At 46.7% G+C, this 13,363-nt stretch overlaps 1 protein-coding gene across 1 annotated transcript in view; it reads left to right on the forward strand.

Annotated features, from left to right (window-relative positions):
• The window catches only part of CEP128 (centrosomal protein 128), a 134,824-nt gene that overhangs the window by 61,682 nt on the left and 59,779 nt on the right, over positions 1–13,363 (forward strand). Inside the window, exons 18-19 of the mRNA XM_075844463.1 lie at positions 233–292; positions 5,890–6,082. Coding sequence (XP_075700578.1) covers positions 233–292; positions 5,890–6,082 — 253 coding nt within the window. The remainder of the gene's footprint in view (positions 1–232; positions 293–5,889; positions 6,083–13,363) is intronic.

Genomic DNA, 13,363 nt, shown 5'->3' on the forward strand with positions numbered 1-13,363 from the left:
GACGATCAAACGTGTTTACATAGGGAGGAGGATAAGCCGTCCCCAGACACTTTGGATCCTGTGACCGGAGCAAACGAGCATTCTGTCATGTTGAAGTCCGAACATTTGGGCTACTCCCATACACATGAGATCGTCAGCAAATCCAATCATACAATACGATCCCAGCCAAGCGCATCTCACTGCTTCCTGCTCATTCTTAAAATTGTCACTAAAACCATGTTCTCTATTTTAGCCTGTGTCCGGCGCTGCACACCTGACGGACGACCCCCACTACTGGCTAGCGGAGACTAAGGTAAGGCTGTGTGGCTTCTGTGCAGAGCGTTCACCTCCTCTGCTCTCTGTATCTTAGGCCAGAATAGTAATGTGTGCATGCCGGCAGCGTGAGGCCTCTGTAGCTGCACTGGAATGTCTCTTCCTCTTAATAAAGTCTCCCTGGATATGATGGGGAAATGTCCCTGCTCTGAGTTGCATCTGCCTGGAGCGAGCAGCTGTGCGCAGGGTCGGCCACACAGACTGCAGCAGCTGGACAAGATCACACAAATAATCTCTGCTCTCCCCTCCCGCCCGGCCCTCTCTATGATAGTCCCTTATTTTTAGGATTATCTGAGTGTACTTGCCATTATTGTTCTTGCACACAGGACATACTGTACAGTCTTATGCTGCACTGTACAAACAAATCTTTCCAGCCCAAACCTGATCTCCAGCAGGATTCTCAATGTTTGTGTTGAGTTGCCGTAACATTTAACCACTAGATTCACTGATAATTAGTCTTAGACTTTCACACCAGCGAAGCTCCCGATGCAGAATTCAGAGGAATCCACAACCAACAGGCCGAAAGAGTGTCCCCATCACCCCTGGTATATGTCGCTATACCTTCTTTCTGCTGTGTCTAAAAGTGCTCTACTGCCTTATTTCATACAAGAACCGTAGACCGTGCGGTATACGTTTTTTGGTTTCTTTCAACATGGAAGTCTATAGGCAATAGAGGCCATTGTATGCCTATGTGAAATTCTCCAAACGTATACCCTCGCCGAACACTGTAAATGCACTGTGATAGCAGCCGAATACACATACCCGCTAATACACAGACATCAGCCCCAGACCTCCTAATACACAGACATCAGCCCCAGACCTCCCCATCCTCCTAATACAGACATCAGCCCCAGACCTCCCCATCCTCCTAATACACAGACATCAGCCCCAGACCTCCCCTCCTCCTAATACACAGACATCAGCCCCAGACCTCCCCATCCTCCTAATACAGACATCAGCCCCAGACCTCCCCATCCTCCTAATACAGACATCAGCCCCAGACCTCCCCATCCTCCTAATACACAGACATCAGCCCCAGACCTCCCCTCCTAATACAGACATCAGCCCCAGACCTCCCCATCCTCCTAATACACAGACATCAGCCCCAGACCTCCCCATCCTCCTAATACACAGACATCAGCCCCAGACCTCCTAATACACAGACATCAGCCCCAGACCTCCCCTCCTAATACAGACATCAGCCCCAGACCTCCCCATCCTCCTAATACACAGACATCAGCCCCAGACCTCCCCATCCTCCTAATACAGACATCAGCCCCAGACCTCCCCATCCTCCTAACACAGACATCAGCCCCAGACCTCCTAATACACAGACATCAACCCCAGACCTCCCCTCCTCCTAACACAGACATCAGCCCCAGACCTCCCCTCCTCCTAACACAGACATCAGCCCCAGACCTCCCCTCCTCCTAATACACAGACATCAGCCCCAGACCTCCCCTCCTCCTAATACAGACATCAGCCCCAGACCTCCCCATCCTCCTAATACACAGACATCAGCCCCAGACCTCCCCTCCTCCTAATACACAGACATCAGCCCCAGACCTCCCCTCCTCCTAATACACAGACATCAGCCCCAGACCTCCCCATCCTCCTAATACACAGACATCAGCCCCAGACCTCCCCATCCTCCTAATACAGACATCAGCCCCAGACCTCCCCATCCTCCTAATACACAGACATCAGCCCCAGACCTCCCCTCCTCCTAATACACAGACATCAGCCCCAGACCTCCCCATCCTCCTAATACAGACATCAGCCCCAGACCTCCCCATCCTCCTAATACAGACATCAGCCCCAGACCTCCCCATCCTCCTAATACAGACATCAGCCCCAGACCTCCCCATCCTCCTAATACACAGACATCAGCCCCAGACCTCCCCTCCTAATACAGACATCAGCCCCAGACCTCCCCATCCTCCTAATACACAGACATCAGCCCCAGACCTCCCCATCCTCCTAATACACAGACATCAGCCCCAGACCTCCTAATACACAGACATCAGCCCCAGACCTCCCCTCCTAATACAGACATCAGCCCCAGACCTCCCCATCCTCCTAATACACAGACATCAGCCCCAGACCTCCCCATCCTCCTAATACAGACATCAGCCCCAGACCTCCCCATCCTCCTAACACAGACATCAGCCCCAGACCTCCTAATACACAGACATCAACCCCAGACCTCCCCTCCTCCTAACACAGACATCAGCCCCAGACCTCCCCTCCTCCTAACACAGACATCAGCCCCAGACCTCCCCTCCTCCTAATACACAGACATCAGCCCCAGACCTCCCCTCCTCCTAATACAGACATCAGCCCCAGACCTCCCCATCCTCCTAATACACAGACTACAACCCCAGACCTCCCCTCCTCATAATACAGAGATGCTATGCATATTCAATGACCTCCCACCACCTTTTGATAATATGCAGACCTCGGGGCACACTGACCTCTTCAGTTTTTTAACATGCAGACACACTAATGTATAAAAGAACGTTGTGCTCTTGGCAGTCTTCTGTGGCCTCTGTGCCTGAATATTAGAAATAATTGTACTACTTGAGGCCAGGTGGCCATTGTCCAGGAGTACAGATGTGCGTGCTGTGCTGTAGCCAGGGACACCTGCAGGCAAATATTCACCCCTCCCCCATTATAATTCTGGAATGTGGTCACCTGGCAGCAGCGGTTCCGTGCATTCATCTCACGAGTCCTTCCAAAAATCAGGATTTTGCAGGGAGAAGCGAAAATGGAATGATTTGTGCAGGAGAAGCTCCTTGCAGCTGCCAGCAATGTAGTGAATTTTACCGCTGTATTGTGTATGGCATGATCGTATTTGGTAATTGGAAAAATGATAGATGCGGCTAACCGTTCAGAGGAGGTGAAGTGGCGAAGCAGACTATAGATTGACCAGTCAGTCATAGTTGAGGATGGCAGTGACATGCCAGATCTGTTATTAGCAAATAAATATATATGTGGTGGATACAGACATTTACAGTATAGATGTGGGGCAGGTGATACAGCCAAGGTTTGGGGTGTCAGTGGGTTGACAGCTCTTTATCAAAATACATGCGGTAACAGGATAAGTAATATATGTACACAGTGACTCCACCAGCAGAATAGTGAGTGCAGCTCTGGAGTATAATACTGGATGTAACTCAGGATCAGTACAGGATAAGTAATGTATGTACACAGTGACTCCACCAGCAGAATAGTGAGTGCAGGTCTGGAGTATAATACAGGATATAACTCAGGATCAGTACAGGATAAGTAATGTAATGTATGTACACAGTGACTCCACCAGCAGAATAGTGAGTGCAGCTCTGGAGTATAATACAGGATATAACTCAGGATCAGTACAGGATAAGTAATGTAATGTATGTACACCGGGACACCAGCAGAATAGCGAGTGCAGCTCTGAAGTATAATACAGGATGTAACTCAGGATCAGTACAGTATAAGTAATGTAATGTATGTACACAGTGACTCCACCAGCAGAATAGTGAGTGCAGCTCTGGAGTATAATACAGGATATAACTCAGGATCAGTACAGGATAAGTAATGTAATGTATGTACACCGGGACACCAGCAGAATAGCGAGTGCAGCTCTGGAGTATAATACAGGATGTAACTCAGGATCAGTACAGTATAAGTAATGTATGTACACAGTGACTCCACTAGCAGAATAGTAAGTGCAGCTCTGGAGTATAATACAGGATATAACTCAGGATCAGTACAGGATAAGTAATGTACTGTATGTACACCGTGACACCAGCAGAATAGCGAGTGCAGCTCTGGAGTATAATACAGGATGTAACTCAGGATCAGTACAGTATAAGTAATGTAATGTATGTACACAGTGACTCCACCAGCAGAATAGTGAGTGCAGCTCTGGAGTATAATACAGGATGTAACTCAGGATCAGTACAGGATAAGTAATGTAATGTATGTACACAGTGACTCCACCAGCAGAATAGTGAGTGCAGCTCTGGAGTATAATACAGGATATAACTCAGGATCAGTACAGGATAAGTAATGTATGTACACAGTGACCCCACCAGCAGAATAGTGAGTGCAGCTCTGGAGTATAATACAGGATATAACTCAGGATCAGTACAGGATAAATAATGTATGTACACAGTGACTCCACCAGCAGAATAGTGAGTGCAGCTCTGGGGTATAATACAGGATGTAACTCAGGATCAGTACAGGATAAGTAATGTAATGTATGTACACAGTGACTCCACCAGCAGAATAGTGAGTGCAGCTCTGGAGTATAATACAGGATATAACTCCGGATCAGTACAGGATAAGTAATGTAATGTATTGTTACAGACCATGTGGAGAGGTTGTGGATGGGGGTCTATATTTCCCCAAGATTTCTGTCTTCTACTATCTGAAAACAACCAGGGACTAAAATCGGCAGAGAATGTGGTTCTCCCTCTTCAATAGGTTTTATCTAAAACCTGGAAAAGGGCCTGGTTGTTGGAGTGGGGAGAGATGGGGGGTCCCCACTCTATCCACACAGTCCTGGTCTTGGGCTGTCTAGCTATTAATCAGGGGTCAGGTGTGATAGCCCTTTAAAAAGGCTGCAGTTCAGTCACACTCTCTCTCAGCCTTGGGAGAGGAGCTTGTGAGAGCAAACAGACTGCATTCATAACCGGTTGTCTGGTCTGCATGGCTTATGGTGCCAGGCATTAGGCCTGCACTGTATTAGTTAGGATACCTGATTGTATAGTTAGTGCCGGACAGGCGGAGAGTTTTCTTTTATTTGTTTTCTTTTTATCCATGTACAATCTGTAAATAAAAATGTCTGAGGCCAGTAGTACCACATCTTTGCTGTGCGGACTGTAATTTACTGGCGTGTTTGATACCGATTGCCCGTCTACGCCAGGAGACGACTGTCCCACTACCTAATCCCCTTACAATATGTACAGTGACTCCACCAGCAGAATAGTGAGTGCAGCTCTGGAGTATAATACCGGATGTAACTCAGGATCAGTACAGGATAAGTAATGTCATGTATGTATACAGTGACTCCACCAGCAGAATAGTGAGTGCAGCTCTGGAGTATAATACAGGATGTAACTCAGGCTCGGTACAGGATAAGTGATGTATGTACACAGTGACTCCACCAGCAGAATAGTGAGTGCAGCTCTGGAGTATAATACAGGATATAACTCCGGATCAGTACAGGATAAGTAATGTAATGTATGTACACAGTGACTCCACCAGCAGAATAGTGAGTGCAGCTCTGGAGTATAATACAGGATGTAACTCAGGATCAGTACAGGATAAGTAATGTAATGTATGTACACAGTGACTCCACCAGCAGAATAGTGAGTGCAGCTCTGGAGTATAATACAGGATATAACTCAGGATCAGTACAGGATAAGTGATGTATGTACACAGTGGCCCCACTGTATATGTAGAATAATTCTATGACATTTGTATAATGGGTTTCATAGGTGACAGGGGCTCTAATTGCTTTGGCTTAGACCATCATCATGTGAGGAAAAGACATGTATGAATTCTTATTGTGGGTCTCATTTTCCTTAGACAAAGCTTCATTGGTTGTGTGAAGAGATGAAGGAGCGAGAAGAACGGGAGAGGAAGCTGCGCAGTCATCACCAACAGTGTCAGGAGCAGCTGAAGGAGCACAAACTGAAAAAAGAAACTGAGAAAGAGGAGCAGCGTCAACAGATCAGCAAACTGGAGCAACAACTGGAGGAGGCTCACAGGGACAAGAAAGGTAGGGGTCGCTCTTAAAGCCGGTAGTATTCGGTTTGAGAATCTGCTATACTTTGTACAATGCTCCTGTCACTGCTTTGGGTGAACGGGTCATTTGAGTTGCTTGGCCTGGAAGCTCACAGTCATCCTCTGTATCCCTTTATCGTGACGCTCTGAGTGTTGGAGAGATGAACTGTTCTGCATCAGCAGATTTTCTGGCGTATGATGTATGTGGAACATGTGGCTGCTGATAGAGTCCGACCCCCAGATATTGCTTCGTGAGCAGAAATACAATTATTAATTTTCTTATTTTTTTTCCCTCTAACATTTTTAATGCTGGGCTTTCAAGAATATCGTAAATACTATTATACACTTATGGCAAAGAGAACAATCGGGGAGAGCACAGAGTTAATTAGAAACAGAGCAAATTATCTGGAGACACTCTGATGATATTCATGCATTGTGTGGTTGATAAGGCTGGAGATTTCATCTCATATGTTCTGTAATGCAATAGTGTAAAGGCCCTATTACACGGGCCAATGTTCGGGCAAACAAGCGTTCCTATGAATGGTCGTTCCTATTCATTGCCCTGTGTAATAAGGGCAACTATCAGACGATGAACGAGCAAACGCTCGTTCATCGGCTGATCTGCTATTTTATGCAGAATTCTAGATTATTGTTGTCGGCAGCACATCTTGGAGTGTAATCAGGGAGATGCGCTGCCGACATGATGAAAATGTATGTGGACGAGCGATCGGAGTAACGAGCGCTCCTCCCTATACATGTCGGGCCGTGGAATAGTACCTTAGTGCAATGCTGCCATCCGGAATCTTCATCACTAACCTTCCAAGCTCAAGTGATGTCAACGCTGCTCTCTAGTGAATGGATAGGCTGCATTCTCAGTGATGTCACCGCAGCTCTCTAGTGAATGGATAGGCTGCATTCTCAGTGATGTCACCGCTGCTCTCTAGTGAATGGATAGGCTGCATTCTCAGTGATGTCACCGCTGCTCTCTAGTGAATGGATAGGCTGCAGTCTCAGTGATGTCACCGCAGCTCTCTAGTGAATGGATAGGCTGCATTCTCAGTGATGTCACCGCTGCTCTCTAGTGAATGGATAGGCTGCAGTCTCAGTGATGTCACCGCAGCTCTCTAGTGAATGGATAGGCTGCATTCTCAGTGATGTCAACGCTGCTCTCTAGTGAATGGATAGGCTGCATTCTCAGTAATGTACTGCTGCTCTCTAGTGAATGGATAGGCTGCATTCTCAGTGATGTCACCGCTGCTCTCTAGTGAATGGATAGGCTGCATTCTCAGTGATGTCACCGCAGCTCTCTAGTGAATGGATAGGCTGCATTCTCAGTGATGTCACCTCTGCTCTCTAGTGAATGGATAGGCTGCATTCTCAGTAATGTACTGCTGCTCTCTAGTGAATGGATAGGCTGCATTCTCAGTGATGTCACCGCTGCTCTCTAGTGAATGCATAGGCTGTTTTTATTTTTTTCATTTCTTGCCTTCACACAGAGGCATAAGTCAATATCTTGCCCAGTCTCTTACTTCTAGACAGCTGGGATGTGAGCACGGAAGGTAAGGCAGATCATAGAAGGTCTTCTTAGAGGCCGTTCTCACTCTGAGGATAGCCTATTGTTGGTGGTTACACAGACTTGCGTTTCCTCCCTTCGAAGGTCACAGCAATGTGAATATATTGTGATTTGCTCTGTTCCTGTATCTCGTGTTCTCTGTTCCTGTGAGTGATCCGGCGCTCGACAATAAGGCACTGGCTGTAAAACATGTCAGATCCTGTAATTATAACACATTATCCAGCCAATGCAGCAAATGTGGCCTCGTAGCAGTCCATTTATTTTCTTCCCCGGGGAGTCTGTGTAATGAAAAAGCAGATCAGCTGAATAAAGAAAACCTAAAAAAATAATGTGCTAATGAGGGAGCGAGATCCTGGAGAAGTTGTATGGATTGATCTCGGCCCGCGCTCCCCTCCATGTGATGTGCGGCTCATCCTCTCTCAGGAGCTCTTTATTTGGGCAGTTAGTGGATTATTCAGCTAAATCTGGAGCCACAGACAGACACTTAATTATAATCTGCAGCCACATATCCAGCATGGTCACTCATGACAATCACCGGTTTTATGTCTAAAATATTACTGCCTTTTCTCAATCTGTGGTAAAAACAAGCTGTAGCTTTGCTCATCCTGAGCCACCTGGTTCATGAATGGAATGCCAGATCTACAGAGAAGTCTGATACACAATGGAGATTTATACAACCTTCAGCATTCTGGAAAGCTGGGTGACAACTTTGCTGTTTAATCTTACCAACATACGTTTCCTAGAGGAGTAAAATGTCCCTATAGAGCGCAGGCTTTTCTTTCTCTCCGTGTGAACATCCTGCAGTTTCTACAGTTTCGTAGTCACCCCCCCCCTCCCAGTTTGGCCTCACTTGTGTCGAGCACCGGTGCTCGGTGGGGAGTTTGGAGATTCAATGCCTATCTGTAAGCGTGATGTCACCGCTGACGGAGGTGTTTACTGTCTCACAAAGGCTCCAGTGACGGGCTTTCTGGACAGCATGTGACTGCCGTGTCTTAGGGATGAATGCAGGACCCCTCTTATGTCAGGGCTGCTGGGAGGGTCCGAGCGCTAATGTCCTAATGCCCTACTTTTATTAAGAAGTCACATTAATTGTCTCGGGTTACTTTCATACAGTGTGGGAAAGTTCCTGAGACTTTATGATGAGCAAATTAATATGGACTATTACTAATGGAGCCCTTGGTGAGATTGGCTGCTCTGCGCTACAGAAATAGGGTCCATGTTTAGTGTTTATATTACGAACTGGAATCTGTTCCACATCCCAGCACCAGATTCCCTGGTTACAAGCCATCTGCAGCTATTAGCAGGAGATCAGCCAGGCCAAGATAAAATGAAACCAACAATGCGAGGACTGCAGCCAGGAGAACATCTGCTCATTGTATTTCCAGAACACGCATTGTGATGTGACCACTGCGCCTCTCCGGGCCTTCTCCGCCGCTGGACTGGATGACAGACTGTTCTCCGTAGAAGTGATCATGTGGGCAGGGAGATTTCTGTATTTCCTCATCCTATTGTAGAATACAGTCCACATCTCCTCAGTCTGGAAATGCTGATAACTGAGGACAATACATTGTATTCACCTGTCCTACAGTCAGTATCTCCCGGTCTGATCATGCTGACAACAGGGAGCAAAAGTGTATGGATATTTACCTGGCACTCACTTGGCACATGTTTGGGCCATATGTCGATATGTCACAATGTTTGGATAGTTTATTTTTCCAGCTTTGTGTTAGACCTGTGACTGAGCAGGATAAGCGTTCTGCAGACTACACTGGTGCCGTTTATCATGGTTCTTATACTAGGATCAGGTGGGATGAAATCTGCTGAAAGAAATCTCACGTTCATGGCCAGCTGGACCAACCCTGAATTCACGTCAGCTGCAGCCTAAAATTGTCAAATGAATAAAAACACCAAATTCTTAATTCTATGCGTCTCTTGTTGCATCCAAATCTTATAAATCTGGACAATACGCTCAGGGGTTTGGTTACTTAATTTAATTTCCAACACTGGATGGACTGAAGGGGCCGATGATTTGTGAAATTCCCAAGAGGATTTATTCCTGTGTGTCTCCCAGTCATACACAGCGGCTCTCGCCATCACCGGACAATGCCATGGTCATTTCCCAGGAGAGGTTTGTGGGTCTTTAATTCTCTGCTTTGCACAGCAAGACCCCGTCCTGCATACAATAATCTCCTTTACCTCTGCTGCTATAGTGTCCCCTGCTGAGTAGAAGCCTAGGGAAAGGGATGAAGTACCTGAAGGGATAGGGGTCAAAACTTCAGCAAATATTTTGTATTTTCCGCTGTCAAATTGTTAAACCCGTCGGATGAGGTTTGCGATTTCAGAATTTTAATGGGCGCGAGGTTGTGGGGATATATAGAATCCAATGATTTGAAATCCTATCCCTGGGGCGTTATGAAATCTGTTCATGGCAAACTACAATTTGCCGTCTCTCCGCTTCCCAGCTGGTTACATTGGAAATTCTTAAACTCATTAACAATGTTCGTTCTCAATTTTTCTCCCTCGCTACACCCTCCTGTTCTGTTTTCCACTGCAGTAATGAGACGTTTTTTGGACGCTGCTGGGGTGTTTAGATTTTGGGAAGGGCACGGCCCAGAAGACCTCAATGCCAGGGCATGTCTGTCTTGCATTAAACATTGTAAGTACATCTGATCCCTGTAATCTCAGAGGGCCGTCAAACTGAACCAATTGAGTGCCTGAAGGGGCCCGCTTCACACTGCTAGAGCTTATTGCCAGGGTTTCTGGTGAGGAAAAGGTTAACGGCGTCCTTTTCTGGAGAGAGCTGCGGTTTCTGAGATGATTCAGTAAACCAAATCTCCCAGCAGTGTCCCATGTTTGTAGGCTGGGGACGGAACGTGCTGAGAGTTTGTAAACTTTGGGTGGGGGGAACAAAAAAAAGACCTCTTGAGTGTCTGGCCTGATGTTCCCTATGTGTCCTCCTGTGATCTCTGCCACTGAGGCAGTCCATGGATTCTCCAGAGCTCAGCCTCAGTTTAGTGGTGGTGGTGGGGGTGCGTGCCCAGTCACAGAGATGGCTTCTTATACTGGAGTGCTGCCCTCCACCATAGCTCAGCGCATTCTTGTTATGACCTGGGCATACCCACCACCTGGTATAATCCTATATGACCACTAGTATGAGCTCTAAATGTAGGTATCTCCGGTGGAAGAGCGCCCCCTGTGGCCACTGCCTTATGTAGATCGACCAGCATGGCAGCTGAAACCACATGATGATAGAGGAAACTTCTTAGCGGCATAAATAGGTAAAACACTGAGATAAACCATGTGTGGTTTTCTCTTGCACATCATTTGCAGAAACAAACATGTAAGTGAATGTAATTCTTTATAACGTCTGATCGAACGCCTTCGCTGGGAGGCTCCAGGTTTGCGGCAATAACTCGGTTATTCTGCATTGGAGAACGTCAGGTTCTGGTGTCGTTTGCAGCCAGTCGGTGGCTATTTAGTGATGTAACTAAGTGCCAGCAGTGTCTCCGCAGCAGTAGGTGGCCTCTCATTCCCTCCCTGTCGATCAGCTGGGGTTTCGAGCTGTCCTCTGGCTGCTCTTCTAGTTACAGTAACCTGTTGCTCACTCTTTTGATGTTACTTTTTCTTTTTCCTTTCTTGGACTCCGATGCTCCTGACCTCACCTCACCCTTCATAGCATCTCCGTCTTCTCCTTGGCAACAACCAGGATGTAAGTTTTCAGGTCACAGGTAGCTGAGAGACATGGACGGACGCAGAACATAAAATAATGCACCAGTGCTCTGGTCTGAAAGAGACAGACGGGCGGATTCCCAGCTCTCCACATGTTAAGGTAAAAACCTCTGCATATTTTTTTGTACCTACGGACGCTGGCTGTGAATTTGCAGCAGTCGGAGGATGAGTGTTTAACCCGTGTAGTGCAGCAGCCCAGACAGAACTGTAATTACAGGGGCTGAGTACAGCAGGTGCCACCAATGTTTTTTGGATGCAGAATATGTATGTACTTGATTACCGTTTTTGTTACTGTTTTGGGGGAGGCAGGATTGATCATTTGTGACCTTCTGTCTATATTGAGGCAGTCACTTCTGCAGGGAGTCTCCTGTTTTAAAGGGCTCATCAAGAATTCTCGAAAATGAAGATTAATCCTTGCAAAATGAAAAAATCCCCACTTTCTAGTAGACTTTCAATTTTAATTCTTCATCATTTTCCACATCTCTGCTTGCTGTCAGTGAGTGGGGCATTCATGTTTACATTCGGAGGCTGCTGGAGCCGGCTTAACACAATGTAATGTCTGATACTTGATGATTGTGTTGCACCGAGTTCGTCTCTGAAATCCCACCCACTGTCATCAAAACAATTGCATGTGTTGGAAAAAATCAGAGGGGTCCGACCCCATGTGTCTCCCCAGTATGTCCCGTGCTGTAGGCTATATTGCCATCATATAAATAAGAGATCAAGTCGGCTCCTCCGGTTATAATCTCACGTTGCTGCTCTTCTGCTCGTCGCTTACTTTGTATTATTGTGCACTCCTTTAGTGACCGAATATAATCCACTGGAGCCTGAGCACAAAAGACAAGTGAATAGCCGAGTATTCGCATTATTCTGCAGGTAGATGTTCTTGTCCATGGCGCACATCACCCTCTCCCTCTTTCCTTGACATAAAGGGGTTAATGCTGTAAAGTTGTGCTTAGATGGCAGCGTACATTGTAATTAACGTGTTGGCAGATATATATGGAGCCGGTGTCAGTGATTTATGGATTCAGTATTTCTGCACCTCAAGGTCTGTCTTTATTTGGCGTATATCACGGGGTGGGTGTGAGGTGTGCGGCGGCTCAGGGAGGATGCACAATCTACACTACCTGTCACTTTTGATATGTGAGGATCATTTTCTGCGTTTTTTCTGCACGGCCAGGCGTTCCGATCACAGTATGGATAATGCAATAAGGGGACCAGTGGTTTGTGAACAATAAAGCACAGGGGACACTTTGGATAATCAATCACCTGCACTTTATGGCTGAGTGAATCTTGGCCAGGGGATGAGGTAGCTGAATTTTCGGTGTATCTGCTCACACTGTAACAAACCGCCTTAGGTAAAATATATGTGTAATCTCATCCCTGCAGATGTGGAGATCTGCTGATTTCTGCTGCTTTCTGTGCAGTGGATTTAGATTCATGGTTCACACAGTTACTCTTGTTTTTCCTCCGTGTAGTCCCATGATAAATGCTGCAGTATTAGTCCACATGACGTGGCAGTGACCTCACGAGAGCAACAAATTAAAATTGTGTAAGAAATATAAGAATCTTCAGTTGCTATGAGCGAGGCCTGAGGTCCATGAGTGAAAACACCGCTGGTAGTTTGGGGGCACAGGACAGTGGGACATTGACACGCAGGGTAAACTGGGGAGACATCAGTAGGTAGTACAGTGACTGGCACTTTAAGGCGATATAACTGCTACCGTGAAGGAGCGGTTCACCAACATTGTGGCTGGCACTGCAGGGTCTGTAGCTAAAACGAGTGATTTTGCTCTATGAGGGGAACGACATAAGGCCCATGTAAACCTAGTGCTGAACCTGCGTGTTTTCATTTTTTTTGTACCTCGAGAGGCCAACTTTAAATACCAGTAAGACCTTTTATATACACCTAGCTGGGGCAGTAGTTTGCCTTACACTCTCCAGGGTCGGGGTTCAAACCCAGTGGCGCAATGT

The sequence above is a fragment of the Rhinoderma darwinii genome, chromosome 12 (assembly GCF_050947455.1).
Source record: "Rhinoderma darwinii isolate aRhiDar2 chromosome 12, aRhiDar2.hap1, whole genome shotgun sequence".
NCBI classification, from domain to species: Eukaryota; Metazoa; Chordata; class Amphibia; order Anura; family Rhinodermatidae; genus Rhinoderma; species Rhinoderma darwinii.